The sequence below is a fragment of the Etheostoma cragini genome, chromosome 4 (assembly GCF_013103735.1).
Source record: "Etheostoma cragini isolate CJK2018 chromosome 4, CSU_Ecrag_1.0, whole genome shotgun sequence".
Lineage (NCBI taxonomy): Eukaryota > Metazoa > Chordata > Actinopteri > Perciformes > Percidae > Etheostoma > Etheostoma cragini.
Window position 1 is genome coordinate 16,731,838 of NC_048410.1, and position 24,985 is coordinate 16,756,822.

At 39.9% G+C, this 24,985-nt stretch overlaps 4 protein-coding genes across 5 annotated transcripts in view; all 4 read right to left on the reverse strand.

The window, feature by feature from the left end:
- Positions 1 to 36: 36 nt before the first annotated feature.
- hyal2a (hyaluronidase 2a) lies at positions 37 to 5,011 on the reverse strand. The gene is made up of 4 exons (XM_034868823.1): positions 4,625 to 5,011; positions 3,022 to 3,994; positions 2,348 to 2,437; positions 37 to 492 (listed from the first exon to the last, which is right to left on the reverse strand). The coding sequence occupies exons 2-4, from the start codon at positions 3,949 to 3,951 to the stop codon at positions 100 to 102; spliced, it is 1,413 nt and encodes a 470-aa protein (XP_034724714.1). The 5' UTR covers positions 3,952 to 3,994; positions 4,625 to 5,011; the 3' UTR covers positions 37 to 99.
- Positions 5,012 to 8,775: 3,764 nt separating this feature from the next.
- tusc2a (tumor suppressor 2, mitochondrial calcium regulator a) lies at positions 8,776 to 12,076 on the reverse strand. Its single transcript, XM_034868873.1, has 4 exons — positions 11,830 to 12,076; positions 10,652 to 10,888; positions 9,566 to 9,686; positions 8,776 to 9,477 (listed from the first exon to the last, which is right to left on the reverse strand). The coding sequence occupies exons 2-4, from the start codon at positions 10,801 to 10,803 to the stop codon at positions 9,412 to 9,414; spliced, it is 339 nt and encodes a 112-aa protein (XP_034724764.1). The 5' UTR covers positions 10,804 to 10,888; positions 11,830 to 12,076; the 3' UTR covers positions 8,776 to 9,411.
- Positions 12,077 to 12,846: 770 nt separating this feature from the next.
- LOC117942986 (ras association domain-containing protein 1-like) lies at positions 12,847 to 24,010 on the reverse strand. Of its 2 annotated transcripts, XM_034868832.1 has the most exons (7): positions 23,758 to 24,010; positions 22,229 to 22,584; positions 21,082 to 21,206; positions 14,038 to 14,142; positions 13,663 to 13,948; positions 13,437 to 13,552; positions 12,847 to 13,343 (listed from the first exon to the last, which is right to left on the reverse strand). In XM_034868832.1, exons 2-7 carry the CDS (start codon positions 22,548 to 22,550, stop codon positions 13,197 to 13,199), a joined length of 1,101 nt encoding a protein of 366 aa, XP_034724723.1. In that variant the 5' UTR covers positions 22,551 to 22,584; positions 23,758 to 24,010; the 3' UTR covers positions 12,847 to 13,196. The 2 variants fall into 2 exon arrangements, with proteins under 2 accessions (XP_034724723.1, XP_034724724.1); XM_034868833.1 differs by lacking the exons at positions 21,082 to 21,206; positions 22,229 to 22,584; positions 23,758 to 24,010 and adding an exon at positions 16,478 to 16,922.
- The window catches only part of zmynd10 (zinc finger, MYND-type containing 10), a 5,799-nt gene continuing 4,746 nt past the window's right edge, over positions 23,933 to 24,985 (reverse strand). The window contains exon 13 of the mRNA XM_034868824.1: positions 23,933 to 24,869. Within this exon, the coding sequence (XP_034724715.1) occupies positions 24,770 to 24,869 (100 nt within the window). The 3' untranslated portion in view covers positions 23,933 to 24,769. The remainder of the gene's footprint in view (positions 24,870 to 24,985) is intronic.

Here is a 24,985-nt window from a genome sequence, read left to right on the forward strand (position 1 = left end):
AACAAACAAAATAAGACTTTACTTTAAGTTCCCACCTTGCCATCTCGTATGCTCCAGTATTTAGACATATAAAACGCAGCCTTTAGTATTCATGGTGTATTAACAGAGGAGCAGAGAGGTAATCAGTAAGATCACACATTGTAGTGCTGAGGCCATGATTTGGGATGCCGTCCCTCTTTGGTGTAGAGGGTCTTTCTGATCGCAGCCCACTCCCTGATAGCCGCTGTAGCACTGGCACTGAAACTCTGTGTGAAAACTGGTCTTCTCATCTTTGCCAAGGTCACCGACGACTGTTGGCCTGCCGTTTTGTGTGCTTATGGTGTGGTAGAGGGGGTTCAGATGCAAGTAGACATTGCTGTCTGAATTTTTGCGCAGACAGCGGCCGTGAGAACCACATAAGGTCTGGCTGCATAGTTCTGCTGCCATGGAGACGTTGATGAGGTATTCACTTAGCGGACCCCGTAGATACATGTCCAGGTTGGAACAGCTGTTCTGGGGGGGGGGAAAGAATTTAAAGACAGACATTACTCACATAGATCAAGATTCACAATGAGTCCAGTCCAAACTAGCAGCCTTTAACACTTTGGGTGCGAAATTCAGGGTTTTGACCTTTAAAAGCACTTTAACAGCTTTCTGTGTATCATTGATAGTGGAAGAAGTCAAGCCCAAGTTGAGTAAGGCTGTGAAGGTATAGTGTTTTTCTTACTGCGGTGACAATATTCATGTCACCGCGGTATGGCGGTTAACCGCGAGCCCCCTTAGGAGTGTAACGTAAGTTAGTGCGAGAATGGCAAGAGGGTGACTTAATGCTAGAGTTCATGTGTAGAGTCCCTGGTGATACTTCGAGCAAAGTTTCCTGTTGTGTCGAGCCTTCTTACTGATTTAAAGATTATGATTTTGATGCTATCATAGTAGTGCCCTCGCCCATTCAAAAGGCCATTTGACCGAAAAACAAAGATCCGGTAAATCTTAAAAGTGGGGCTTCCGTTCTAATTAGGCTTTTGAACAAAAGTTTGACTCGGGTACATTCACAAAAAAAACCTAGGTTGCATTTTGGCAAGAGTTACACTAAGTTTTTCTCTCTATCCATAAACTCTTGAATATATTAGGAGAGAAGACAGTCTGTGAGGATAACTACACAATGATTATTGCTTTCATTTTATTTCATTTCATATCACACAAAATCTGTTCTCCTGTAAATTCCGCAGGCAAAAAATCAAAAAAAATAATAAAAAATAAGCAGCGTTGATGTCATCACCGCGGTAGTGGAACGTCACTGCCGGTATTACGGTAATGCGGTTATAGTCACGGTACAAAAGTTGAATAATAATTTCCTGAGTCGAATCACCAGTCCAGTACTCCATTACTGCTTAAGGCAATCAAGTCCCCTTTTTGTGAGCTACACAATCAATTCTTGATGTATGAAATAATGTCTATATGCAATATATATACACTACCGGTCAAAAGTTTGGGGTCACTTACAAATTTCCATTACACTCCAGTATAAGACAGAATACCAGCTGATCTGGGTGGGTGGCTGATCTTTAATGCAATATCTACATTTCCCATTATCAGCAACCATTCATCCAATGTTCCAAAGGCACATTTTGTTTACTAATCTGATGTTATTTTAAAAAAGTAACTAAGAAAACAGTAAACAACCCTTTTGCAATTATGCAACCACATAATGTAATCTGGAAACTGCTGCCCTGGTTAAAAAAAAACAAGGCACCTGATTCAGCTGGGATTCTGTCTATAATGGAGTCCAATGGAAATTTGTGAGTGACCCCAAACTTTCGACCGGTAGTATATATACACAAACACACATACATATATACATATATATACATATATATGTGTGTGTGTGTGTGTGTGTGCGTGTGTGTGTGTGTGTGTGTGTGTGTGTGTGTGTGTGTTATCCCTTAAAAAATATATAGGATTGATGGAAAATCTCTATATAAATACAGATGAAATAGTAATAAAGAATTAAAAGATATATCTATACTGCATAGTGTGCAGTAATTTACTTTGGGCTAATTTTTACATTACAGTCCTGCTAAGACATGTGACTGAAAAAAGCACACTTCCAGTAAACATCCTTGGTGTATCTGAAGACGTCCATGTGCATCTGGTGGCCATAAGGAGCCGATGCGATATTGTTAGTTATCAGGTGGCAGCACGCCCTACTCCGCAGCGCTGTGGAGATAGGTCTGGCAACGCGAGACTATTGCCCACGTGACTGACAAAATCAACAGGGTCAAAACTGATGATAATGTTATGGTCAAATCTGTAAGATGTGGCTGAGTGATTATTGTGTTTGTTTCATAATTAGTGTGTGGATGCTTACTTTGCTGCTTGCATAAGCTGCGTCTCCCCACATAATGATTCCAGCTGCTCCTAAAGCCACGCTCTCCCCGATGGTGGAGACGAGATCAGTCTGTAAAAGACGATGCAGCATTTCAAACACATTTAGCCTATTACATTTCTAAGACTACAAGCAAAGCACAGAAAAAAATACACAGTAGCAGTAGTATTAGTATATAGTATTACTATAACAGGGTCAAAATGTTAGTGGGGCATAAGCTACTGTACGTGAAGTGCAGCACCAGCTCTTATCTGTTCATTCTCTTATAAGGAAACCGTCGCTGTGGGGTGTTAGCGAGATTTTTAACTTGGCCAACGACCATCCAGCCTACTCCGTGTAAATGAAAGGTATTGGGGGTGTTTGTCAGCTACCAGAACAGGAAAGGACTGTGGCTGCTGATAAGGTAAAGCAGAGCTACATGCAGCATGCACTAATCAGAGAGATAGAGAGAGAGAGATGAATGTTGAGGAGAGTTAAAGTTGAACAAACAAGGCCATATCCTCTGCTTTCTTAATGCGTATTATCATACATGACCAACACTACACAGCAACATAGTAGTAATTTTAAACTTCACCAGAATAATAAATTAAGAAATATGTTTCAGGAAGAGGAAACCAAATTCCGGACCGGCAGTGTGCCTAAAGTTGGGGCCTCACCTCTGTCAGCTGTTCCAGGGAGTTGGTGTAAGTAGGCCGGGTGTACACAAAGACAGGACGTGCCAACCCATCGCCTGTTGATGCCAAACGCATCCCCTCCTTTACTCGGTTCCGGACAAACTGCCGTCCAGAGTCTGAGGAACGCAGCACAGGGGCCATGTAGATGGAGGGGAAGAGGGCCGTGCTCTCGGTCCACAACCATTTCAGCTGCTCGTTGCGGGTCATCTCCACGTCAGGACAGCGGCCTGTGTAGTTCTCCAGAGTGCGCCTGTAGTCATGATTGTAGCAGTCGGGGAACAGGTAGAAACCCCACAGCTGGTTTGGCCTCAGGTTCTTGGCGAGCCTCAGCGTCTCCAGCATGAATTTCTTGGCAGACAATTCAAACTCCTGCTGTGCCACTTTTCCCACCTGCTCCGGAGGCAATGTCGGGTTCTTCTGACGCACCAACTCACGAGAATGTCTGCGGTAAACATCTTTGGTTTCCCAGTTACGTATCCAGAGTGGACGCCACTCCTCCCAGTCAATAACTGCCAGACCCTTGGCCCCTGGTTCCCGGATGTACTTCTGCACTCCATCCTTCATCTTCTCCAGGTGCTGCGTCAGACTGACCACCTGCGGCAGCCCCCCGTTCACCGCAGTCTCATCTGGCTTAAAGGAGGGGTACAGGCCCAGGCGGTCCTTATAGAAGATGGTGAGGTTCTGCCTAAAGAAGCCCTCATTGGGTGAGGCCACGATTTGGAACAGATCCAGCTGAAAGCGAATACCATGCCGGGGGGCACAGTCCTCAGTCGGGGCATTCCATGCAAGGAGCAAAGGCTTTTTTGAATTTAGTGGCCATCTCGTGGGTTTCAATCCCAAAGCACAAAGACGGTCCCACAGCGGTACAATCAGCAACAGTACTTTCCAGTCAGGCAAAAACCAGCACAACATGTCTTCAGATGTGAATTGACAGATACGACTGCCGTTCTCTTATCTAAAAAGTCCCAGACGAAATTAGAAAGTTAGAAGTTAGCAATTAGAGATCAGTGCAATTGTTTCAGAGATAATCAATGCTACATTCGGAAATTAATAGGTCATGTAGATAAATAACAACACTAGAAGAAGCTATAAAAGGAAAAGACTCAAGTGCAAGTGGCCTACCTCAAATTAGCTACTTAAGTACAGAAGGCTACTTGAGTAAATGTAGGCTACTTAATTACATTCCACCACGGGACAATCCACGGTAGGAATTGACCATTGGTTTCTTTTCTAATATAGGCTACTGTGCAAGTGTATTTGTCCAGAGCTATCATTAGTAATGCTTTGAAATTCATAGCCCGAAAATAGTGACGTTGGCATAATCAATGGTACAAACACAGCCTAGAAAATAATAATAATAATAATAATAATAATAATAATAATAATAATAAACAAAAATCTAGCTAGTTTTTGTCTTTATCTTAACGTCTTGCGACGGCATGTGCCGTTGGCTTATACTACCAAACCCTTTGTTATAGTTAACAAAAACTGTCTTCAATTAAATAACAGTTGTGGCATTTATTTTTTTTTGCAACGCATTAACTTCAAGTCAACAGCAAAGTTAACTGGAGCTGAACGAACTCACCTTTACTGACAAACTGAGGACGCATTCCCAAAAAACAGAAGCCTGCTCCTTTAAGTCGCGGTTTTTTGGGCAGCCTCAAAAGAAACTGGGAAAAACTCTAAATGAACATTGCTTTTGAGTAACGGGGTGACTTTACAACGGCATGCGTAGCTGGTAAGTATCTGTTAACTTCCGCTGTCGGTCGGTAAAGTGAAGAAAAGTGAATCGAACTGAAGAGAAGTGAAGTTGCCCCCTGCGACGTTGTCAGTAGCAACTCTCCTGATCCAAGAGCCAAATCTCTTTCAGGATGTTCCATTCATGTCGGGAAAAGGGGTGGGAATGGCGTAACAAACCGGACATCGTAATAACTCCGTTGGTGTGCCTAATGTGTTACCAGACGTGTTTCTTCAACTCAAATCTACATACAACCTTAGGTATAAGTTGATTGAACCGCCTTGATTTAATAGTTTTTTTTCTCGTTTGTTGTTTTTTTTTCGCTACAACGCGAAATGAATCAGTCCGAGAAGTTTGCCACCACCGCCGTGTATCAGATACCATGTAAAGAGCAATGACAAGACATAAGGTCACAGCGTGCAAAGATGCCACATCCCTAAAAATAAGATCATGCCCGCAAATGACCACTGTGTTCCCGTGACCTTTCAGCTACATTACAATCAGATATAGCGTATATACATACTATAGCATTTAGAAATAATGTCTAAACTTTCTTCTAGAAAATAGAAATGTAAAAATAGATGTATTTTGGTCCTTTAAAAAACTTGCTTTAATCCATCCACTTTAAACCAGTAAGTAGAGCTTTCATTATGAAATGATCATTTGTTTCCTAACGTTTGCACAAAATGTTTTTTTAAGACATTTGAACCTGGTCCTAAACACCCTGATGCACAATTCAGTAACAGTGTTAAGTTTAAGAGATCAAAAGCAGGACAAGGTTTTTCTTCACTCCTCATTTATGTAATAGCTATGTTTAATGTGATTTACTTTGTGTCCATTTTGTATGGAAAACATAAAGCTTTTAAATTATGATGCAGTGGTAATGAAATTGTTTCGGTAGACTAGCACCACCCGTGCTGGAGGAAGTATTCCAATCTCTAAAGGATTTAATAGCAATACCACACAAATACTGCATTTAAAGTATAAGTCGTGCATTAATTATTTTACTCAAATAAAGGTACAGAAGTGTCAAATGTAAATGTAAGCTTAGTCATTATGCAGGATAACTTATTAAACAGTGTTTAAATGTTCTAGCTGGGCAAGGTAAATCAAACATTAACTACTTTTTTATACTGTTGGGTTATTATAATAAGGTAATGTCTTTTATGAGCTGTTAATGGGTTTAATCTGGCAAATCAAAATCTGCAAATAATTATAGTTTTTAGGTAAATGTAATGGAGGGACAGTACATGTGCCTTTGAAACTTAGTAAGGCTTAAGTATAAAATAGCATAAAAGAAAGGCAAATTAGCACTTGTGTAAATGTTCTTGAATGAAGGTACATTCTACAGGTCTACAAATAATGTTTACACATATCATTAGCCTATCACTTGGTGCTGTGAGATGATTCTTGAAAATGTTACTGTGAAGTGATTTTAATGTTTTTTTCCCACTAATGCTCTGAGCACACTTTAGACAGTGGGTACAAGGCATCTGGAATGCAGATGTCACTGCTGCCCGAGGCATATGATGACAGCCTCTGGTAATGGCTCAGTGAAGTTACCAAGTACCAAATACCAGTCCCGTTGCCAAGAACAGGAGATAGGAAGGTGAAGAGACGGGGTTAGACAAGGTATGATGGCCATGGGAGAAGAGGGTGGAGGCCATGCACTGACACGTAATTAACCAAATTAACCAAGTTTTAATACTGTGTAAATTGGAGGAAATCAACGCGTAAACAGCTGTCAAAAGCGTTTCTGTTGACGCTTTGAAGAACGGTGTTCCTCCGAAAGTTAGACTTGTTCTTTTCAGCCACACAGGCTCCCTGAGCACATGATTATTGGGTGAGGTGACAGCCTGGAAGTGAGATGTTTTCCTGTGTCAGTGTCTGTTCCGCTGTTTGTTTCCCGAGCTTTGCTGAATCACGTCACCATGTCATCAGTTCTCTGTGTTTTAAGGAAAATTTAGAGCATGAAAGGCCCATGTGAATGAAAAGGGGAGGGAGAGGAACAAAGGCATGGCTTGATTTCCCTCTAGTGTCAGCCTGCTTTCGACCTCTGCCTCCTGAACGTTACATCAGCAGAAGTTAAGGGACTGGCAGGAAGTTAAAACAATTGCAGGGAAACTGGAAAGACGCTCTGCCACCTTTGCTTTGTGTCCCAAACCCTTAATGCATTGTGAAACATTTGGGTAATCGCGTGAATTGCTAAACTGGACTGGAAAGATTTCATTGGAACAATTGGGTTTGCCCTTAATGAAAGTTTTCTACCTCATTTGCCCTGATCCTACTGACCAAAACAACATACAAAACACCTCATTTGTATGTGAATAACAAAAAATATGGCAGAAAAGTACCTAAATGTCCTATGAGGCCCCAGAAATGCATACTGGTCCACATTCCACTACCTACTTTCACATGGCTTTGTGTTAGTAATTAGATACACAGGATGTTACCATCAAGGTAACATCCTGTGTTAGAGCATGTTTCTTTTAATTTAGTTACTTTGTCCATTACATGCACTAGTATGATCACACTATAACTCTGTAACATAAACCAACTGTGATAAAGATAAAACAGGCTACAGTAAGCACTTCTTTTACTTTAAACCGCTACAGTGATCTCTGAGAAAATAATATATCTCTTTTATTGTTTATAATTAAAAGCATGCTTTAGTTCTGTTTCAAGGCTGTGGATAATTTATGACTATCTCGCTTAACCACAGCCACATGGACAACTTCTCCCTTTTATGAAACACACTGTATACATCACAGAACACATTGAATGGACCAACAGAGAGTGTGATATTCATGAAGTTCATACATGTTTATGGCTCTACAAGAAAGGGGCTCATCCATATAATACACGCCTGACTTTTAGCAAACTATCAAAGACCAGTGGAGAGGAAACACATCAAAGTGTTTGACCTCTGGCCCAAAAACACACCCAACCACATTCCACACAATTACAGACACCAGAGAATACATGCAAAGGAAGCCCTACCCATTTATTGTGGAGATTTGTAAACTATGCACACCAAAATGTTTACATTGTCATTAAAGTTTGATACTGTGCCAGCTGACATCAGCCGCCTCAACTGGTCACGATTTGAGTCTTTGAGTCATCCATCAAACAACATTTAATTACATCCTCAGGCTGAGGATGTAATTAAATGTTGTGACAATTTTTGACAACAAACACAATCACACATGAACTAATCTGAATTAGTACAGGTATATATATTTCTGCTGCCATCTAGATGTGCCATATTTTTATGTTCTGAAGTGTAAATTAATTACATAAGTATGAAAATAATAAATGAAAATCTGGTTTTAGCTGCACTCAGAAGACATACAGCTCAGCAAGGCCAACCGAAATTCAAGAAGGCAATGAGGAAACGCTAAAAATAATTTATGACCGGCAATATCAGGGTTATAAACAGCTGTCGTGGAAGAATTGCTGCCCACGTTTTTAAAAAGTGACCACGCCAATGTAGGCAATCTCAACTCGTCCATTCACTTCCAGCTAACTAAAAGTATTGCACAGAGTAGGAGTACCAGGACGAATGAAACACTTTTTAGTTGTTTTTAAAGATAACGTTATGGATAGAAACACTTTTGTAGTGTCATTGACAACTCGACAATTCAAGATAATTGCAATTTTTCCTTCATCCCGTTTCAATCCTCCCGGTTGTACCCTACACACGTTTATTCTAAAACACGCTGTTCTTTCTGGATAGCTGGCAATTTTGGTACATTTTTATTCTTGTCCTAGACAACTAAGCAAACTCTCTGTGCTGAAAAATAAAGTAAGAAGAGGATGAAAGCTCCTGTAAAAGCAAACAATGTGAACCATGAGTTTAGTATTAGATCAACATTCTTAGAAACACATTTATTCACTTTCTCGCCAAGAATTAGAGGAACAATCTTCTCCTCTAGCTCTTGGCTAAAAAGCTTATCTCCCATGAGATGTTAAAATAGAAGAAATCTTGATTCAATATATTCAGCTCAGTAAACCATTTATTCAAGTAATTCCAACTAATAAATCTGATATTATTTACAGTACAGTATGTTCACTAGTGCAGGTCTGAGCTCCGGAAACTGAGACAGACTCAGACGTGACAATACAGAACATGACCAATATATACAATAATTTCACAATCCTTCATTATTCTACCCTGTAACTACATCTTCAGTCCCTCTCTTATACACATCCACTCAATCAAACCTAAGTGCACCCACGTACATTTACAAAGACACATACATTTTCACTCTACGTTTCAAAGAAGGCATAAACCTTTAAAGCCTTTTCACATCAAACATGTATTTCCCTGCAAAAAACTCACAGAGAAATACAACTTAATTTGATGTATTCTCTAAGACTGCTTACATATCAGCTGGGTAGTGGACACACAACCTGTACAAACACTACTTTTGTGAATATCAAAATACAGATTTTTGTGAACAGGGCACCATCTGACCATAGTTGAATTCAAATGTATAACATTTTATTCAATATATCGGTTTAATGTGACAGTTTGAAATTTCCTTTTTCGCTCCAGACCACAGCTCCAGTCTTGGCTTCGGAAGAGAGTACCTGCGGCTGCACTTCACAGTAGATCAGTCCTATCCAACTTTTCACACCTCACAGAGGACGATGGGGAAATCTACATGTATACAGGGGTGGTCAAGCTTCACAACTCCCTAAAAAATATATAAAAATTCAAAGTGACAAATCGATCAAAACATCCTTCAACCAGATCACCACTGTGTAAATGTGGCCCTAGCTCACCTGTGGAATTAGATTTTTCTGGATCCTCTTCAACTTGGACTTTTTTCTGCCATTTTTTGTCACAACCGTCTCTTCATAGAATTCATGGGCAAGGTCACCATCCTCGTCATAGTACAAGGAACTGCCAACACAAAAAGTAAACGTCAGTCTAAAACTACAAGTCAAAAGAGGAGACTTGCATCAGGTCAGAGTTAAGTAAATGTTATATGGTCAGTTCACCAAAATAACAACACTATCATATTTTTCCACTTACCCCGAGTGACATCCAGCCAAGTTTAAAGCTAGAGTGCTTTAGTTATACTCCCAAATGGACATGTACACAGACAGCTGCGGACACTACAGACGCATACAAGTTTTGATTATACTATTTTTTAGAATCTACACATGCGTAGTAGATCGCTATGCTGTAGTGTAGGCGTGGCCGTGCACTCAAATGGTGGTGAACAAATTAGTGGTACTCAGACGTCCACACAGCGGTTACACGTACACCTTCCCTTGACATGTATGTCACATAGATCCTAGAGGCCCCTAGCAGACAGTACAAGTTTGGCTTAACACATTGCACATAGCACATGTTAGACATGACTACGCACTTTAAACGTTTGTACTTTTAAGTAATTAAACCATTTATTGTATTTTTTTGTGTTTTATTAAGCTTGTGTGCGCTCTGCTATATACTCTTTAATTACCCCGCTGTAGTGAATAAAATGATTGAATTTAACTGATCTGCAGTAGTATAATCCACATATCTCACTGTGGACAATTTTAGTTTGGGGCGCCCTGGTGGACTATGGTTTAGGGACCTGACCATGAATCCCAATGTCCCTGGTTTCATCCACCCTGGGAGTTTGGTTGCATATCATTCCACATCCCTCTCTCTTTCTGTTTTATGTCATCTCTCTACATGCAGCTGTATGATATAGACATGTTAAATGCCATCATTAAATAGTTGTTAACCTCCATTCTAATTCCCAGATAATTATATCTCAAAACCTCATTAAATAAAATAAGAATAAATCCCCCACTGAATACGTAATAAAATATGTTATTTGGCTGAATTGAACAGTTCCCTTTTATATTATTTACCTTCTCCTGGTAAAAACAAACGGTGTCGCATTTCTGGAACCTTTGAGACGGGCCACCGACTGATCGTTCCCATCACTGGCTGATTCCCCTCCAGCAGCTCCGCTGCCTGAGAAAGGCCAGACACCTTTGGCTTTGGATCCACTCCCACCCATTCTCAGAGATAAGACATAGTCTTCAGTAGAAGCTTTCAATCTGGTTGGTGGCCATAAGCTCTCAATTCCTTATCAAAGCCAGGATCTGAAAAGTGTACAAAGAAAAAACACATTCCCATTCAGACGTGACTATCCCTGCTTAGTGGCGTTTAGCTAGTTGTGTGACTACAAAAAGTCAACGTATCTTCATTGTCCCTTACAGAAAAATTGGTATGCAGCCAGGATTCATGCACAAAATCCAAAAACACTGATATATAACAACAAAAACAAAACATATACAGAATGGCTCAGTAGTTTAGGGTCAAGATCTTAAATGCAACTAGAAATCGGTGCAAATGAGCAAACTGTGACAATTGAGATCTACATGTCCATAGTCGTGTAGCTACTGCCTACTGTAAAGCACCATATTTGTTAATACTTTGTTGATGAATGGATAGAATACACTAGATTAATGTTACAGTTACCTATTTTCAATATGATGAATAATAAGTTTACCCTGTAAAATAACAAACAAAGCTCACAGAACAGTTGGAAGGTTTATAACGTATAAAGTACCGGCTCACTAAATCGGAGTGTTGAGGCGGTCTAATGAAGCTAACGCTAACGTGATATTGTTAATTTGGCTTTACAGGAAGCTAACACACAGGGCCATTCAACCAAGTTACCGAATACTAAACGCAAACCATCTGATTCTTCATGTCAGTTATATTGCCATAGGAACGTGTAAACGCATTGCATATCTAACTAGTGCACAGTACACCTCATAAAAGCTACACCTTGATATTAGCAAAGTCAATGGCTTAGAATAGGTAGCTAGCTAACTGTTGCTAACGATAACGTTACCTGCATACCGCATTTGGCCAGTTAGCTAGCTTCTGTCTGACGAATTTTAGCTTGCTAGCTACAATGGCTATGTGATAACTGGCTGGACACGGCAGCAATAAATATCTGTCAAACTTGATTATCTCTATCCTCTGCCGTCAAGAAAACCCCATACTTTAAACGTGCTTCTGGTGAATAGCCTACCTTATTACACAGTATTAAATCCTAAATTGCCATGCCTTTTATAACATTTGCCAGAGGCTACGTCAAGCTAGCATTAGCTGTTTTGGTCCTTCAATGTGGGGATCAGCTGATCTGAAAAGGCACCTTGCTTGATTGTTAAAGCAAAACATACAACTTACTTCTAGCTACTTAACTACTCATCTCGAAGATGTTAATCTAAATAATTAATTAAAAAAAATACTTTTAACTTTAGGACTAAGATTTTAACTGTTTTGAATGTTTAAGGGGTACGCTATGGTAAACCCTGGTAAAACTATGGAGCCCTATGATATTTTAACATTCATGTATATCTAAAGAAATACAAAAACGACTGGGAAATTTGAACTGGGAAATTCTTTACTTTACGCAGTGCACATTTGTCACGACGTTAAGAATTATTGCTTCAACATGTAAATATGTGCATAGACGGACACAATGATAGTGAACTGAAATACAGACATGTTTTTGAGGACAGAAAAAACAAAGATATAAGGAATGACGAACAGCTTCCAGTGAAACACATGTATACCAATATTCATTCAAGATTCCAGTCAAACAGAGTGACACTGCTCTCTGACATTCATAGTTGCATCTCCATACATCAGTCAAACTCACAATTTGACAGTAAAAAAAAAAGGAGAAAAAAAAAAGAGTTGCACCCATCAGGGGTATCGAGAGGACATGGCAGACTTTTTTAGCTCGGGTCCAGTGAAAAATCCAAATACCTTCAGCAACAAATGTGTATTTAACTTTCTAACAGTATAAATGTTAATTTGAAGGTTAAGAAGTACAATATACATTATCTAAACTTGGCAGTATTGTACACATAACAATTTTATATTCTGGAAAATGATAAAGGAATGTCATTCTAGATATGTGATTTTTAGGTTCAATTACAACACAGGGCTTGACTATATCACTATATCTACATACTGTATGTAAAAGCCACATTTTTTTTAATACCTAATAATGCCAAAACCATCACTGACATTTTGTTAAAAAGTTAAAGTGACACAGCTGAGGCACACAGGATAATCAGATGGTACCCAATAGCAAAAGACATTACTGGATATGACCACTGTCTCATCTGCCAGTATTCACTTCTCACAACTCATTCTCTCAGGCACATCAGACTCTCCAGGTGTAAGGCACTTCTCATCTCTCGCATCATTTCACACGCACATTCGCGCCAGCTCTCTCTCATTGTCTTGCGCCCTTTCTCACTCTCGTTCAGCCAAGAGGCGTAATGATTTGTATTATCTGGGATCTTTGGATGCAGCGATGACTGGTTATCTTCAGGCGATTGTCCAGCCAAGATGTGCATGTTAAACCCCGAGCGCAGAGTTGCATCAGCCTGGGGTCGAGCCAGCCAGAGCCTCTCGCATCTTAGTGCGGGCTAGAGCGTACCGCTGAACTATCTGCTTGACATGCTCCTCCTCTTCACGCTGCAGAATGCGCAGGAAGTTCTTTAACTCAGGCATGGAGAAGGCATGCCACTGTAAGGAGAGAAAAATGCATTACTAAATGTACACTCTCTAAACTAACCGCAAGGTTTGGCTTCCTTATTCTCATATTCATGTTGCACTCACATTGACTTCTCCAGTTTCATTCTCTTTCAGAACAAAGCTGAGAACTTTCTCATTGGGTCCAGCACACAGACGCAGACGGAGGGGATGCTCATCATCAGATACCTTGCGAACATAAACTGAAAAGAGGCAGACAAAAAGACTCAAATTAATGTACAGCGTGACAATTTCAAATAAGTACATAAGGCTACAGGAGTAAAGTGTAAACATAATAAAACAGGAGTTATACCTTGGTCATGACGCTCGCTGCGCTCAAACAAAGCAAACTTGCCAGGATTGTCCACCACAGTAAACTTTTTCAACAAAGCTTCAATGACCTCTCGAGCAGAAGTGCGTGAGCTTATGTGCAGGTGCTTGGATGCATCCTTTGGCAAGTAGAAAGAGGTGCGACGCTTTACTCCGCTAGCCTGCCTCCCTCTAGCATCGTGACCTCCTTTCTTAGGAGGTGGAACTGAAACAGGTCGCACCAGCTTGAACTGTACCTTTATGAAGCCAGTGTAGGAACCATCCTTGTTCTGTTGAGAACAATTAAAATGTTACACTGAAAAAAAAACACCTTAACATTAAAATTCATGGACTTGGTGTGACTCAACACATTACTCACCATGTTCATGAACAGATTGCTGTTGATTTGAGCGTTGTATTCCTTCACCTTCTGCTGATAATCTGCAGTGTTTAACTCCTGCTTTCCCCATTCAATCTGTTCATCCTGGAGGGGACAGTGAGGAGTTTTAGTGTTAAGCCACCAGGTGTCAGTGTTCACCTCCAAACCACATCAGGAACGCCAGTTACTCAGGCATAACCATTGACTTTAAATATTAATGGACAAGGCACCCGGTTTGGCAAAGTGCTGCAAATGCGCGTGTGGTTTCTGTAAAAAGTCTATGAGAAAGTGACTAACTTTTCAATTGATTCCTTACCTCAGTAAACATTTTCATAATTAGTTTATGGTCACAATTGCAAGTTTTAAGTGTTCCGCAACACAGAATGTTTATTGTTTTGAATTATGATCTTGTTGATTTTAAAAACGGCGATAGTGTGTAACAGAGTGTAAGGGCTCAACCAGGATGGCTGCGCCCATGACGGCAAACTCAACGATGGACAGCAGATCTCCACAAACCAATGGCTGATATCACATATGCTCTGTCCGTTGAGTAAGTATAAGACTTTTGCATGGTATAAATCTCATTACAGCATGCTGCTGTTGTATGAAAATGTTTTATGTAATTTAAAATATGTTTTTCAGGAATTGTTTTATTGTTGCATGAAGCTAGGTCCATATAATACATTTTAACACTAAATTGGAAGGTGTAAAGTTATTGTGTAAAAGCAAATATTTGGATTTAAGTTATTCTTCCAAAGATGTTGCTTCATTTTGTTTAGAATATGAGTAAAAACAACCAACCTTTAGTAAAAATGTCGTTATAATAGTAATATAATGTTAATAGATTTTCTGTTATTTCCCACAGTGAGCACCAGTTGCATCAGACTCAACTTCCTGACAACGTAGCAAAGGCAAAAACGATGATGTCAGCTCCGCCCAATCCTGTTTGAATCCTCTGTCTAGGAGGGGTAGAGGAAGGAGGGGTATGTGCAACTGGCAGCTGTTTGCAGTGACTGCGAGCATCGGTTCTGCACTGCATTCCTTAACATAGTATTCATGTAAAAATAGCCTCCCCTCCCCGGCCCTCACAAGTGGGAGAGACAATGCCCTCCCTTGTTTTACAGGCACATCCTGTCAAGTCAGCTGCCTCATCAACCACAAAATCCCAGTCATGTTTCAATCATGCACATTTGGCCGTTAGCTCAATTAGGTCTTTTGCTGAGTGTACCAATGACCAATTGGGTTTCCCCTGTATAGAAAGAAAATTCAACAGAGCTGTGAGGCAGCGCAGATTTATTTTACATACTGTACTGCAGCTTATTTCTCAAGGATCATAGGAGCAGGAGGTTTCATGTGGAGTAAAATTTTAGATATCTATCCAGGATAGGATTTCAATGTCCAGCATCCATAGGTGCTGCAATGATCTCTATCTAAAAATATATGTAACTCTACCCTGCCTCCATCTATTTTCATGATCCCGGTTTATCAAATGAAAAATAAGCCAGGCAAAGTTGCAATTTTTAAAAAGACGCTGGGTAGTTTACACATCATGTCAAGCAGAACAAAATCAATTGTAGCAATCCATGTGCAGATTGTTAGACTGTAGTGTTAATATGCTGCTGTTAACAAGTCGATAAATCAATGATATGAGGGCCAAGTTGAGCTTTCCAGCATAGGAATGGTGGTAGAAAAAGCATCATGCAACAACTGTGTCTCTACATGCACAGAAAAGTGTCATATCAAAACTTGTTTCTGCGCAGACAGAAAACGGGGAATGTCACTGAGTTCTAAAGTAAACTGCCTCGGTTTCCCAGTAGGATAAGTTGATATCCGAGTGGGTGTGGGTGACAAGACAAAATGAATCTCTCCAAAACAGTACATTAGTCATCTGTAATTGGGAGAAATGAGTTTGTTAAAACGAATGATGGGGAAGCGGGTGTGCGTCACTAAACATGACATTTGGGTTGTTCTCATAAGCTGTGGGTCTGTCTGTGCTTGTTCAAATCAAAACCACCCCCTGATGGATGTGTTTCTACACCAAAACCACCCACTTATTTTTGCCACTTCTAACATGCATTCTATTATAGGTTCACACAATAGAAGAGTCAAGCCTGTTTATTCAAAACTGAAGTAACCAGAACTCCATCCTAGCCAGCAAGCTCACTTGGCTAGTATCTACTCTGCTGGGGTGCCCTTGAGCAAAACACACAGCAGCTCCAGACCTGGGGGGCTGTTGAGCAACACACCCCGGCATTTGACCCCCAAAAAAGTATGGATACAATTCTCAAATATAACAAACTAAAATTGCCAAGGAGTACATAAATATCAAATAACGCGAGAGCGAGAACTCTCTGGTCTCACTTCCCCTTTTTACATTACAAGAACATGACTTTTTAATTAAGCCTGACGTTTATTTCTGTATACTTTGTCTACTTCTCACCTGTTTTACGTTATCATTAACGTTAGCTTTTCGGGTTTGGGGAAAGAAAGATGTCCGGGCGGTGAAGTACTGCTCAAACTCGGAGTCGGGTTCCTCCTCGCTGCAGTAGCCGCTGCTGGTGGAGCTGCCCCAGGTCTTCTCGAAAGAGGGAGTTTTGTCCGAACTGCTAGCCATGTTTGTCATGCTGACTACCCGGTAAAACCTTTAACTCTAGAACCAACAAACTGAATACGACGACTAAAAGCACAAATAACGTTAACTAATTAAGCACTTCCAGTTAGCTCAATACAAAACCTGCCCAACCTTTATCTGTAGCGCGTTGATACAACAAACTAAACTAATAGACAAAATAGCCTACCACTGATTTTTTTTCTCCTTTAACTTCAAGCGGGGCCACGTTTCAACTATGAACAACTCTCTGTGTGAAACAGGATGTATTCAGGACCCCGCCCTTACTGTTTCGCTTCCTTCCCCTCGCCGAGGCCCCACCCAGGCCGTTCAGTTGAGTTTGGAAAATACACAAATCCACCGCAGCCGCTCGCGATTGGACGGCAAGAGGAAATGCCACAGACCCCCGGCCTCCCCCCTCTATGCCTCCACCCCGCTCCCACGCTGCTCCCGCCGCTTCTTTCTTGAGAATAGGTCACGTGATGATAGGTCAGTTTGGTCGTACTCAACTCACACAGTCAGAGACAACATGTGGGTCTCATTATTTCTTAATTTATGAGCCATGACATTTGTTGAACTTATAGGCACCAAAAATACATTCTAAAACTTAAACAAGCCAAGTAACATTTCCCTTATCTAGTTTGAAAAGCTTGAGCATTCTGAAACTATTGACTGTTACAGTCTATGGGTGAAACCCATGCCAGAAACCAATCAGGGTAAAAGGGAGATATCCTTTTTACAGACAATGGGAGATACCCAGAGGCCTCTTAATTGCTAGACAACTAGTCAATGAATCCATTAGATCATGAAAGAAAATAAGGATTACTCACTCAACTACTAGACTTCCATGAAAAAAACCCTCAAAGGCCTAGCTCAAAACGGTGGTTCCTATATTTCCTATAACGCAACTCAATAGGGTCTTTCATTATGCCCCCTTCAAGTCGTCATCTGCAAATAGGACTGAACTATTTTTTTCTGATAGCTCTGATACATGGTGGCCGACAGGGGCAAACGCCCTGCAACTTCAGAAAACACATGCAAATAGACAAAACACAAGCAAATTAGGAAAACAACTTCATTAATTTGACAACAAATGAAGTTGTTTTCTTAATTTGCTTGTGTTTTGTCTATTTGCATGTGTTTTCTGAAGTTGCAGGGCATTTGGCCACCGTACTGATATACGCAACTTGGCACATACTGAAACAGTGTGAGTTCACAGTGAGGTGAATAGAGGATCTGCATGTGCAGTACAATAAAAACTATGGTGTTTTTTGAAAATGAAACCATGTAAACATATTCTGGTACAACCTCCAAATACAATTATGAACCTGAAAATGAGCATAATATGGAAACCTTAAACCATCTGGTAGACTGTTAGTATAATGTAGGATAAAGATGAAGAATCAGCAACAAGTTTACAGCTTTTGTAGTAAGAATGTGGCTACAAAAACTATAATCAGGTTGATGAAGTTGTCTTTAATTTTGGCTAAAAAAATGAACAGCATCTAAAACTGAGTGAGATGAAAGACTCAGCAGCCTTGCACCTTTCTCCGCTGTACACCGGCCTAGTGGTTGTGTGTTTTTAATTCGCTGCACTCATGGAGTTAAATTTGTGTCTTTATTACATGCAAGAAATTAATTGATCTGAGAAAGTAAGTTATTACACTGATAGCAAAAAAAAAAAGCATTTTATGAGAGAAAATAAACTATTTTTCTTCTCGGTCTCAAAACCTAAGTCTTTGCTCTTGATGCAATTTCTTGCTCATGTGTGAGGATTTTGCTCTAGCTGTGAAAATAATGTCATGGGCGTGGCCACCTTCCTATTGGTCAGTCCGGTGAGCACCGTCTTGTCTTGGGAGTCAAACTAAATCATGACACCATTGTCAATTCACCGGCATAGATGCGCTGCCTCAGTGGAGCACGGAGACTCCAATGTTTGGGTAAGATGATGACCTTGCTAATTTGTAAACTTACAAACTCACCTGGTTTATACTATTTTTAAATCCAATGCCAAATTAGTAGTGAGCTAGTTTCTACCTTTGCGCTTGCTAGCCTCAAAGCACCTGAAGAGTAGGAGGATAATGGAGCTTTTCCATCATTTACAACCTGGTTGTAGGTTGTGTATGATGACCAAAGGTTAGCGATTAGCTTTACTAGCAATTAGCATGCTAATAATATAATACACATTCATGAATATGAGTGCTATTCTTTGTCCATATCAATCTGAAAAACACATCAGTAATGGCAAACTAGCTTACATTTAGGATAGCCTATATCATGTTTAATCTTTAGTGATGCTGAATGCGTCTATGCCGTTGAATCGACAATGGTGGAATGATTTAGTTTGACTCCCAAGACAAGTTTTTCTTCCTCAGAAATAATTTTAAAAATTTCAAATTTATATTTTTTTATGTTCTATGAGAAAATACTTTCTCTCAAAACGTTTTTTAGTCGCAAATATTATTTTTGCAATTGGTATGAAAACTTTTTCTCTTAAATATTCTTTTCTCTTAGATCATTTATTTTCTCTCATGTCATAAAGACACAAATCTAACTCCACATTCACTCAGGGAAACCATGGACTGTATAAAATAGGTTGAAACACTGAGATCAAAGAAGAGAAATAAAGCAGATTCCGACACTGAGCCAACATGGAAACATTGCACTGCAACATGTGTCTTTCTGTTTAAATAAAGGCATTCATTTAGGATACTGTTATATTGCAAAGATCCCTGAATATTCAAATCCCAAAATTGAAAATTGACTTCCTACTCAACAAACAAATATTCGAATAGTCAAATATCTGGGTCCAGCACTACTGTTTAGCTGTAGTGTCAGTAAGTTTGTGACCCACGGACATTTATTTCCTGCTTCAAAATAGACCAAACAAAACCAATGTGCATGTGTCGCTGAGAGCTGCGTTGTTTCATTGCTCTAATTGCTTGTAGGTCTATTCAATTGCATCCAGACGCATTTTGAGCTGCACCTTGGAAATTGAAAATGGTTCCAGGCTAAGTAATAACACTGAGAACATAACCAATGGTGTCCAACTGGTGAAGACATTTGTAAAATATTCTCAATGTTTTTCTCACATGCTAAGGAGCTATAAGTACACGTGTTAGTTAATGTGTATTGGCAGGAAATAATTTGTGCCTCTTAGTGTGAAGTGATGCATTCACATGTGTGGGGGCTGCTACACCAAGACATCCTACAACTGTTCTTACATTCTTGCTGTAAACTCTGAAAGTTAAATTTTTGTTGTTGTATAATCCTCACAAAAGAGAAATTGATAAGATAGCATGTTGTCTTTTTGTAATAGGTTATTGCAGATGTGTTATTAATAACGTTAATTACGGCTCTGGTACTTTGCAATCTGACTCACTGGCACTGCTTACTGGTAGACTCGACTATTACAGAGCCATCATCAATGGTATATTAGTTCCCCCTGTGCTTTCCCTACGATGTCAAGTCAAAATGTGTGTTATGTAAAAGGCTGTGCACACAAAAGCCCAAGCACCAAAACAAGATCTTGCCATGCCTTTATACTGTTCATACTCTGCTGAACAGCTTTCTCAAGGTTTTTACATTCCAGTCATCCTTTGATAAGCAACAGGTGTTTGATAAAACCCGTTACCAAGAGACCAAACCCGCTGCCTTGAACGACTGGCTCGCAGCCTTGACTCCCCTCTTTAAAAATAACACTGTAGTGCAGAAAAGCACACTAAGGACTCTTCTTCTAGTAAGATTGTAGACGTACGGCGGAGTGGACTTGACTTTATCTAGATAGGGTTACACTTTTTTTTTTTACTTGTCATGCCCCTATGGAAACTAGCAAAGACAGGGCTAAAATACAAAACTCTAAAACTGAAATAAACACATTTCATGCTAAATCATACTAAAAAATGTCATCTGATTATTATGATTTACCGTTATGTATAAAAAAATAGGTGTAACAGCATCCTCAAGGACTCTGCAAACAGACTGTCCACTGTAGTAATTAAATAAACAAAACCAGATCTTGCAAAAGGTGTTATCTGTAACATTTTGTTTTTCTCGACAATAACACGTCTCCCCAGTTTGCAGCTAGTGGACCTGGATTAGCAGTGTGTCTTTATTGTCATGTACAATGGTTGCCTGTTTTGGTCCTTACACAGTTCCATTTTGTTCCCTAAAGCATTCTAGCAGAATTACCAGGTAGCAGATAATGTAACGCGCGAAATAGAGTTTGTGGAAGCTACCAGTTTCCTCACTCCATATCTCATTTTTTTCATTGTAACCACAGTGGCACAATATGGCAATAACTTCTTGATTTAGGGATGCTGTAAAAGGCAAATAAACTGTGCTTCCCACCGTTTTGATTGTGAGCAAGACTACATTTGATGGAAGAAATTGAATAATACTAAGCCAGTCATACTGCCAAAAATAAAGGTCCTTACCACATTTGTGTCTGTTTCTATGGTGTGCTCCACAACATATGTGTGGTCAGCCACTGAGCCTCTGTCCCAGCTGCAGTCCAACTGGATCAGAGCCCGACAGCGGTAGTGGCACGTGAATCTACAATCTGAAAGTGCAGAAAGTCAGTTTAGACAAACACTGGCAAACACATAATCTAGATATGACCAACAAATGTGTGACGCAGTTCTCAATGGCTGATGTCCTTCTCTGGCCATTATTGGTTACTATAGTTACTCTAAGTTGGCTTCTCCCAGCATTTTTGCTGAGATTGTTGAAAATGTATGTTTGTTATTGTCATAGTTGAAGGTGTTGTTGCACTGGACAACTTTATATTGAGAGGTGTTTCTATTTTTTGTCCTTCCCATTTACATTAATGAGGGGGCACAAAATTAGAAACTCCATTGAATATAATGCAGCTCCCACAACACTACCTTTATATATACTATGACCTTAATAATAACAACAACAACAACAACAATAATAAATTACACATTTCTGACAATGTCACCCAGAGCTGATTATTATAGAAATCACGCTACTGAGTGTATATAATATTCATACATAGCAAACACTTTTCTTAAGATGCAGAATTAATAACATTATATCTGTTGAGTGCATCTGTGGAATAAAAAACAACAGAAATAAGATACACAATGATAAGCAGGTGTCATATGTAAAATTATAGGTAATTTTTTTATCTAAATATGTTCACCATCAGTTTTTATTCTGCACATTAAATGATTTTCACAAAGAAAAATGAGGAGGAGGTGATGAGGAAGAGGAAGTGAAAAGCAAGTTCAAGACTACTGCAACTCAAAGATGGGTCTTGAGCAAGAAGAGCATTAAGGTCTGTAACCGACGCAGCCTAGATGATGACCACACCGCCAAAATCACTTAAACAATTAATAACATGGAGAATGGCATGACGAACCAAGCAGACAAGTTATTATTTTTATGTAGTATCATGCCAAGCACAGGGTTATATCTGGCTTGCACCATTAGTGGATTCATGTTTCTCTGTTTAACCACATTTCCTCCTACTCTCAGTCTTGATCTCATTTTTGATCATGCAAATGCACGTAGGAAATCACACATACACACACCCAGGCGCGCACACAGCCTACTCACTGACACACCGCAGGCTCTGCTTATACAGGCCCCAGATGAAGTCCCCACACAGGTCACACCACGTGGGCTGAGCGTGGCTGCAGGGCTGGAAGTTGTGTCCCTCTCCCTTCTCCTCAGTGAGCTGTGGGTCCTGAGTGCTGCTCAGGACCCTGATGATGCCCACCCGGCTCAGCAGGTCTGGGACCTTCCCCGGGCTGATCCTCAGGGCGTTGGCTCTCTCCAGGCGTGGGGGTGAGCAGGGCGATTGTGTGCCTGCTGTCAGCTCTATCCGCTCTTGGTCTGGCCTCAGGTCACGGAGCTCAATTAACTCCCCCCAAGACATTGTGTCACTCAGAGCCTGGCTTCCTCCATCATCACTGACAGGCAGAAAAAAACACACACAATAACACACTGGTACCTGCCAAACCCAATGTGATGGATCTCATTTCACTTTGTGAGTTAGTCGCAGAAGCCAGCCGTGTTTAACCTGTTGTTTTGGAAAGAAATATCATTTGACTCTGCAGATTCTAAATGTTAGGTCTGCTCTAGCTGGGAACAAAATGTTGTTTTTAAAAATCAGAAAGGCGATTCAATCTTAGACTCCTTTATTATATGGGGGGAAAAGTTACTGTCTAACAATTACATGCAGCGGTGGCATAAGTATCCAGATCATGTACTGTACATACATAAATGTAGCATTACCACAACATAACAAAATTTCATTATGAAAAACAACTTGCATTAAAAAGTTACTATAGTCATTGTACAGATGTTTTAGATAAGACAGACTTTATTGATCCCACACTGGTTAAATTCGCTTGTTATTTTATTAACAGCTAAATATAGGCTACTAAGTACTCATGCAGCAGATTGGTCCCTCTACATATTGTATTATTGTATCATTATTACTGACACTTTACAATATAAACAGCATTAATTCACTCTGAAATGTAGTACAGTACTACATTGTAGCAAAAAATGGAAATACAGCAAACTGTACTAGGGTACAGTGCAAGAGTAAATTTGCATTGATTATATAACTAAGACGTATTTTGTTTGTTTAGTTTTGGCCATTTCCATGTACAGTAGTTTCCAGACATTTTATATAGATACGATTTTCTTGATTATAAATATATAGTGGTTTAGACACTCATTCTGTATTTGGCATGTTGGTCGGTCATACATTACATTTAGTAAACAGTTGTATATTTGATAGTCTGCTAACCAAGCAGGGTATTATTAGACAAAAGCCTATAGCCTACTGTAAAACACATTATTTACTGTAATGTGTTAATAATGTACTACTACTACTACTACTACTACTAGAAAAAAATGACTATCATTCCTTTAAATAAAACGCATTTACGAGGGCTAATGGAAACTCGTGTTTAGTTCAGGCTTAAGTAAATCAACTTAAGACATCAACTGCTTAAGTAAATTAAGCAGTTTAGGCTTAATGAAATCTAAGCAGTGACAGGCTTAATAAAACAAATCAGTGACCACTTCTTAAACTTCAAAGTAAAAGAAACGCTTCAGTATGTCTAACTTACCAAAACACCGGAGAAAGCAGCCCCGTGGCAACCGCTTTGTCTCTAAACTTGTTCCATCCGAGGAGAAAAACTTTCCGCAGAAACTTTCTGACGGTTTCCAAGTAACGGAGGTGTGCAGCAGCCGCGGCTACATCTCTGGAAAGAACCTATCATCTTCGGCGCGTCTAGATCTGTTAGTAACATCGGTGTAACCGCGGTACATGAGCACTTCTGGAGACACTAACCATCTTTTGATTTAGTCAGACTGTTGTAGGAGGAAGCAGTTTGTCATTAACAACGAGAGTAAGATGAGGCAGAGCTGTACCGACATCCGGGATGTTTTCACATAGGGGGTGCTTCTGAGTCCGGAGCACAGCTGAGTGGGCGTGCAAAGTCCCCCACCCCTCCAACCAATGTCTCAAACTGTGATTAATCTGGGTTTCATTTGCCAAAACAGTCTGTTATGTATTTACTGACAGAAAGTCAACAATCCAACATTCAGGAAAGGGTAAAGTCTTAACATAACTAGCAGGAATAATAGCCAAGAAGATGAGCCACAAATTTACACTTTAACTAAGTGACTATAAATAAGTGATTCTATCTGTTGTGAAAATACCTGCATGGATTATTCTTAATAGCACTGAGACAAGAAGACAAGTTTGAAAGTTTGCTGCTGGTGTAGCAAAGTTCAATGCACCTGTGCTGTGTTAATTAACAATGGTATAACATCTCCTGACAGAGAAGGAAGCTCTTTCATGAAATAGACTTTAATTAATTCAACTAGAATTTAATGGTTGGTTAAAACAGTATACATACAAGTTTATCATAAAGAAACATAAGAGTACCAAAAACAAAAAGGTACAAATGAATTCAGGAACTGGGCATATAACGTTTCCCAAATTAAAAGACATATAAAATGTATAGGAATGCAAATTTGCATCATCATATATGTGCACATCTGTTCTCCTGCCATTTTGTGACTCAAGATTCTTATATCTCATCCGCCAGCAGTACTTTCAACAGCCTCTCTCTGTTAGCTGTGGATGTGCAGGTCCCTCTGGATCTTCTCTGTGGTTTCAGCCGTAAGCTGGCAGACTCTCTTGTGTTTAGACCAGTGCTTCACCTGACATTCTCTGTAGAAAAACAAGAAGATGAACAGGACTTTATATCAGTCACGTGCTCCTGCTCCTGGGTGATTCAAGCCATGTGGGAAGTTTTCTCCTTCAAGCTTTGACTTGGCTCTGTCACT